The sequence below is a fragment of the Ipomoea triloba genome, chromosome 7 (genome assembly GCF_003576645.1).
Source record: "Ipomoea triloba cultivar NCNSP0323 chromosome 7, ASM357664v1".
Lineage (NCBI taxonomy): Eukaryota > Viridiplantae > Streptophyta > Magnoliopsida > Solanales > Convolvulaceae > Ipomoea > Ipomoea triloba.
In genome coordinates this window covers 16,402,504-16,409,236 of record NC_044922.1, presented here as the reverse complement: position 1 = coordinate 16,409,236, position 6,733 = coordinate 16,402,504, and the positions used below count along the sequence as shown (strand labels likewise).

Genomic DNA, 6,733 nt, shown 5'->3' with positions numbered 1-6,733 from the left:
ATAGGGCTATAAAAATTAAAATATCATTTTTAATAAAATTAATATAAAATGCACTCAAATATTTTTTAAATTATTTTTAAATTGCTCTACATTTTGTAGACGAAATAAATTAATCACTTTAACTGATAGACTAAATTTGTATCCAAATAATTGATGGACTAAATTTATTCTTTGATTATAACAAGGGCTAAAAGTGACATTTTTTTTTTACTAAAATTATTTTTTAATTGTTTGATTTTGGTAGAAATTAAAAAAGATTTCAATACTTCATGATACATTACATACTCCCTTTATGGATTAAATTAGATAAGTGTGTGCGGTGCACACAACTCGCGCGTGCGCAGCACGCTTTGCTAGGCTGGTGGACTGTATTGACATCATGAGTTAGCAATCACTTTGTCTCTCTCTTCTCGAAAATCTTGAAAAGTCTTATGCTATCAAACAAAAAAACAAATTCAATTAAAACTTGATATTTTTGTTCTAATGACCTTAATTAAGTTTTCTTTTAGATGTTTGAATGCTTCACTGAGCAATTGAGTTACTCGTCTTCCATTCAATTTTCTTGTATATTTTTTTTCCCTTTGACACTTTTATAAGTATATTAAAAATTACTTAAATCCAGCTAAACAATTGAATAATAATTATATCAAATACTCGTAATAAATATTACTCCGTAAAAGACAAATTTAAGTGTAACGTAAAAGGAAATAAACACTTAGAAATTGAAATCATTTGAAGGATTCATTAACAACAATTAAAATGAAATATAAAGTGGAGGGCAATATGGTCCAAAGAACTGCCACGCCCGCGCCCCTCTCACTCTATACAGTACCGCCAGTACGCACGTCATTTTGCAGGGTACGTTTGCATTCCTAACGTAGTATCTGCCTATAAATAGTGAGTTGTTGATGACAGTAGTCCTCACGATTTCTGCGCTTCTATACATTCCTTTTTCCGGATAATTCTCCTTTCGGTTAGGTTACGCTAACTGAGATGTCAGGTCGTGGAACGGACGGCGATAGACGCGGAGGAGCCGGTCGAGGACGTTCGCAACGCGGTGGACGTGGTGGCGGTGGTGCTCGCGGCGGCGGTTATGACGGTCACGGCGGTAGAGGGCGCGGCGGCGGTGGTCGCGGTCCATCGGCGGCTCACAATGTGCCTTCACCGGCGCAGATTCCTGCTCCATCTATGACGGCTCAGCCTGCGTCTACAGCTCAGCGACTGAGCCGCGACTTAGATCAGAAACTTACACTCCAAACAGAGTCTCATCCGGCCGTTGCCGAGTCTCCGGCGTCCTCTCATCCGGCGTCGTCAAAGGCGGCTGTTGCCGAGTCTCCAGCGCTCCCTCCAGCGTCGTCAAAAGCTGTTCGTTTTCCGACTCGGCCTGGTTTCGGGAAGGTCGGCATGAGATGTGTTGTTCGAGCAAATCATTTTCTGGTTGATATTGCAGACAGGGATTTGAACCACTACGATGTGAGTGTGCCGATTACTACTATCTTATTATGCTGCTTTTGCTCTATCAATCTATCATCGTTTTATTATGTGGTTTTCTTTCTATATATGATAATGTGTGTGGTTGTGCTCATTAAATTCCTTTAGGTTTTAGAATACTATAAATAATATATACTCTATTCTGGGAAGAAATAATGTACGTGCTTTGTTACTATGTCTGAACCGGATTGACTTAAAGCGCATTTTTTGATTTTTTTTATGATCATTTTAATTTGTTAGATCTTACCTGTGTTTCTTATACTGTTGTTTTGAAAATCTCAGAGCCAAAAAGTATTAAGTATGTATGTAGTGATTTGGCATCAATGTTGTGTTCTGTTATTCAAAATCCATTCTAATTAGTAAGTTTCATGTGCAATAATACACTTGTGTAGGTGACCATTACTCCTGAAGTCCTATCAAACAAAGTTTGCAGGCTTATTATGAGCAAGCTAGCTTCAGATTATACCCAAACTCACTTGGGCAACCGGATGCTTGCCTATGATGGAGGCAAGAGTGTTTATACGGCAGGGGAATTGCCCTTCAAGTCTAAGGATTTTGTTGTAAAGTTAGATGATGATAAGGGAAGTTCAAGGTAAATTCCATTTTTAGGGGGAGTTTGGTTCAGGTTATATAAGGTTTTCTTGCAATCCTTTAGTTAGTGTTCACTGACTCTATGTTATGCTGCTGCTTGTGTGGCTGTAGGCGAGAAAGAGAATTTAAGGTATCAATCAAATTTGCTACCAAACATAGTCTGTATCATCTACAGCAATTTTTGCAACGCAGGCAGCTTGATGCCCCACAGGAAACCATACAAGTTCTTGATGTGGTTTTGAGGACAGATCCATCATCCCTGTAACACATCTTACTCTATTTTTTATGTGCTTTTGACTTTTGAGATTCAGTTTTACTTATAATCTATTTTATAATTAAAGCTTATGTGTACTAGTAGAGTATAGTAGGTGAAATGCACTTTTATTTCCATTATAGATATCAAGTTGTGGGGAGATCATTTTTCTCAAGTCAGTTTGGAGAAGGCCAGCTATCTGATGGTTTGGATTACTGGAAAGGATTTTATCAGAGCCTTCGTCCATGTCAAATGGGGCTATCTTTGAATATAGGTATGGGGATAATCAAATATCTTACATTACACTCATCATTAATCTTGTAGAATTACCACTAATTTTCTGAAATTCTTATGCTGCAGATGTGTCTGCTAGAGCATTTTATGAACCCATTTTGCTTTCTGACTATGTGAAGAAGTTTGTTAGAGATTTGAGTAGGCCTTTGACAGATCAAGACCGTATAAAGGTATGGTATTTGAAGTTTAAATACTTTAATTTTCAATGTTTGAAAAGGTTTTGTAAGTTTGTGTCTCTGAATAGCAGTGCCACAAAAAAGGTGTTTGTTTTTCAGAAAAATGCTATTCTTCCTTTTATACTTCTATGTTCTATATTGATTTGTTCTTTTACTTTTGCAGATTAAAAGAGATTTGAGGGGTGTTAGGGTGGAATTCAATCATCTAAGTTACACTAGGCGCTATAAAATATCTGGATTGTCTTCCCGGCCAGCTCATCAGTTGATGTACGCTTATTCTATTGCTTGATTATTGGTTTTTCAGCATAATTGTTAAGTAGCTGATTCATGAGTTTATGTTGACTACTTTTTAATAATTATTATAGTATGTAAAGCATAAAGATGATCTTTTCTACCATCATTCTATTGTTTGTTTGGTACACAAATGTTAATATGCTATTTGCTTTCTTGCATATGATTTGATGCAAAATTTTCTTTTTTTTTTTTTGAGAAAAGTTTTGAGCTTGATGGGGGAGAGAAGACTTCTGTAGCCCAATACTTCAAGCAGAAATACAATATTGTACTCCAATATCCCATGTTGCCTGCCATTCAGTCCGGCAATGATGCCAGACCTGTATATATACCCATGGAGGTATCCTTCGTTATTTTGTTTTTTCATGCTTTTTTGTTCTTGATGTATCATGAAGTTTATATACCTCCTGCTTCTGTTTAGGTTTGCAAAATTGTTAAGGGACAACGGTATACAAGAAAACTTAATGAAAGACAAGTAACTCAGTTGCTAAGAGCAACATGCAAACGTCCTCCTGAGAGGGAGGAAATGATCAAGGAGGTAAGATTATAGTTTTTATTAATTTCCATGAATTTGTTTACGTGTTCTTTTCCCTACATAGACCTGGAATGCTTTCTTGCAGATAATCCGAAAGAATGAGTATAACGAGAAACCGTTAGTGAAGGATGAATTTGGAATGCAGTTAAGGCCTGAACTTGCTCAAATTGATGCACGTGTCCTTCCACCACCAAGGGTAATTCCTGGATTTACATTGGCTTGATAGTGTGGATTATTAAACTGACTTCTGCATTCCTTTCTCTTACAGATAAAATATCATGAATCTGGGCGTGAATCCCTAGTTGATCCTAGGGTTGGACAGTGGAATATGATAAATAAGGTGCTGGTTGATGCTGCAAAGGTGGAATTTTGGACATGTGTCAATTTTTCACGGTGTAATGATCCAGATAGGTTTTGTGGAGAATTGCTTGAGATGTGCTGCAGTAAAGGGATGGTATGCCTTGTTTTCCACCCAGACAGTTAAATTGCTTATCACCAACATTGTTTGATGCCTTTTTCTTATTCAGGTTTTCAATCCATCCCCTTTGATTCCTATTCGTCCTTTTCATCCTAGTAAGATTGAAAAGGCATTGATTGATATTCATAAAGACTGCACTGCTAGAATTTCAAGTATGAAGAAGAGTGGAAATTTACAGCTTCTGATAATTATTCTTCCTGATGTTAGCGGGTCCTATGGTGAGCTTTGTTGAATTAAAGTTTGATGATATGATTTCTTAATCTAGTTTTAATGCTTTGCATCTTTTGGTTATTATGTTAATATAGGAAAGATCAAGAGGATTTGTGAGACAGAGTTGGGAATTGTCTCTCAGTGCTGTCAACCTAGACAAGCAGCTAAGTATAATAACAAGCAATATCTTGAGAATGTTGCACTAAAGATAAATGTTAAGGTTTGCTTTGTTGTCCCTTAGAATTGTGTATTGCTGCTCTTGTTAATTAAGGTCAAAGTGATGCTTAACACCAATTATATAGGTTGGCGGAAGAAACTGTTTTTTGGAGCAAGCTGTGCAGAGAAACATACCTTACCTGACTGATCGCCCGACGATAATCTTTGGGGCTGATGTTACTCATCCATCTCCAGGGGAGGACACAAGTTCTTCAATTGCTGCAGTACATTGCTGATCTTTTTATGTTTTATATATCTGAGTTTGGCTTTTCCATTTTATGAAGCTAACATCTATTCTATATATTGTTTTTAGGTGGTTGCATCAATGGATTGGCCTCATGTTACAAAGTATAGAGGGCTGGTTTCTGCACAGCAGCATCGTGAAGAGATCATCCAGGGGCTTTATAAAACACATCAGGATCCACAAAGAGGAATTGTTCATGGTGGCATGATTAGGTATACTCTTGTGTGAACTATATACAATTGTCAATTGGCCAATATTAAAATCCCATTTTTCACTCTGTGGACAACCATAGGGAATTATTAATTGAGTTCAGAAAGTCGACAGGGCGTAAGCCAGAGAGAATCGTATTTTATAGGTTAGTTCTTGTCACATTGGCCAGTATATTTCTTTTATCCTTTTTCCATATATACATACTAAATGTTGTAATGATTATACTTGTGTGAACTTATCAGAGATGGAGTGAGTGAAGGACAATTTAGTCAAGTTTTGTTAGAAGAAATGGATGCAATTCGAAAGGTATGCTATTGTGTTGTTCTGTTTGTTCTATTTTAAGGTTATATGGTTCCCCGACCTTTCATTATCTGTCCTAACTTTCAACTTTCTATTTATTGTTCTGCTCAGGCATGCAATTCATTGGAGGCAAATTATCGACCTCCAGTTACCTTTGTTGTAGTGCAGAAGAGGCACCACACCCGCTTGTTCCCTGCTAATCATGGTGATCGCAGAATGACAGATAAAAGTGGCAACATACTACCAGGTTTGGATATTTACATAGTTCTTGTACAACCTATATGTGATTACAACAATTTATATATATATATTTTTATGTAATGCCAGGCACTGTGGTTGATACGAAGATTTGCCACCCAACAGAATTTGATTTCTACCTTTGCAGCCATGCTGGTATCCAGGTAAATTTTGCAATAAACCAATCTGGTATTGGTTAGTGAGTGTGATTATGTGATTATGTTTAAGACATCTCTTTATGCATTTTTTTCACTTTTGTCTCTATTCTTCTTTTCTCCAGGGGACCAGCCGTCCTGCTCATTACCATGTGCTGTTTGATGAGAACGCATTCACTGCAGATGCTTTGCAGAACCTAACAAATTGCTTGTGTTATACGTAATAATTCTGAAACTTTATTTGCACTAGAATGATGTTATATTATACTTGGAAGATATAAATTCAGTTACTAATATTTAAATCATTAACTTTGTTGTTTGTCTCAGCTATGCTCGATGCACTAAATCAATCTCCATTGGTTAGTTTTTTTTTTTTTTTTTTTTTTTTTTTTNTTTTTTTTTTTTTTTTTTTTTTTTTTTTTTGTTTTTGCCCTATCATTTTATGGTTGATATGATGACTAACGATGATTTGTTCATGTCCATTCAGTTCCACCCGCATATTATGCACATTTGGCCGCTTTCCGCGCTAGGTATTATGTTGAGGATGAAGTATCAGATGGATCCTCTGGATTGGCCGGTGGCAAGGCTACAAGGGAGAAGACGGCTAATGTCAAGCCATTGCCTGCCATCAAAGACAATGTGAAGGCGGTCATGTTTTACTGCTAAAGGAGATGAGTGTTGATTTTGCCCATTTAGTTTTAGACTTTTTATTGGGGTACTAATAATACTATTATGTATTTTGGTACATTAGACTTTGGTCTTTTGGTGCAATTGTATGTTTTAAGGTTTCAGTGATGGAATTTTGAATTGTGTTTGGTTAGCTCATTTTGTTTATCTTTTGAGCTAAGGTAGTGTAGTTCTTTGAAACTAGTGTCATTTTGCCCTAAAATCTTATTTATGGAATATATTTATGTTTCACTCTATACTTGTTTGTATAATTGTATGTGAAGATTATCTTGTCATAGTGTTCCAGAATATATAGTTATTGAATCAAATTAGCTGTTTTGAACAAAATGCTCCGTAGTTAATATTATTTACACCATTTTAGTTTA

General features: G+C 36.3%; 1 protein-coding gene across 1 annotated transcript; it reads left to right on the top strand.

The window, feature by feature from the left end:
• The first annotated feature begins 1,153 nt into the window (after positions 1 to 1,153).
• On the top strand, positions 1,154 to 6,347 carry LOC116025876 (protein argonaute 5-like). The gene is made up of 21 exons (XM_031267252.1): positions 1,154 to 1,473; positions 1,884 to 2,083; positions 2,194 to 2,343; positions 2,479 to 2,609; positions 2,696 to 2,799; positions 2,969 to 3,072; positions 3,301 to 3,436; positions 3,518 to 3,634; positions 3,717 to 3,827; positions 3,900 to 4,085; positions 4,159 to 4,327; positions 4,415 to 4,539; positions 4,622 to 4,759; positions 4,849 to 4,991; positions 5,072 to 5,134; positions 5,232 to 5,295; positions 5,401 to 5,536; positions 5,617 to 5,690; positions 5,807 to 5,901; positions 6,009 to 6,040; positions 6,169 to 6,347. The coding sequence occupies exons 1-21, from the start codon at positions 1,189 to 1,191 to the stop codon at positions 6,345 to 6,347; spliced, it is 2,742 nt and encodes a 913-aa protein (XP_031123112.1). The 5' UTR covers positions 1,154 to 1,188.
• The last annotated feature ends 386 nt before the right edge of the window (positions 6,348 to 6,733 follow it).

What these genes read in the sequence shown, in the direction of transcription:
- LOC116025876 (XM_031267252.1), top strand. Translation starts at nt 1,189, where the DNA reads ATGACGGCTCAGCCTGCGTCTACAGCTCAGCGACTGAGCCGCGACTTA. An exon ending in TGATGTTAGCGGGTCCTATG is followed by an intron (nt 4,328 to 4,414) that starts GTGAGCTTTGTT and finishes ATGTTAATATAG; the next exon opens with GAAAGATCAAGAGGATTTGT. An exon ending in CACTAAAGATAAATGTTAAG is followed by an intron (nt 4,540 to 4,621) that starts GTTTGCTTTGTT and finishes CCAATTATATAG; the next exon opens with GTTGGCGGAAGAAACTGTTT.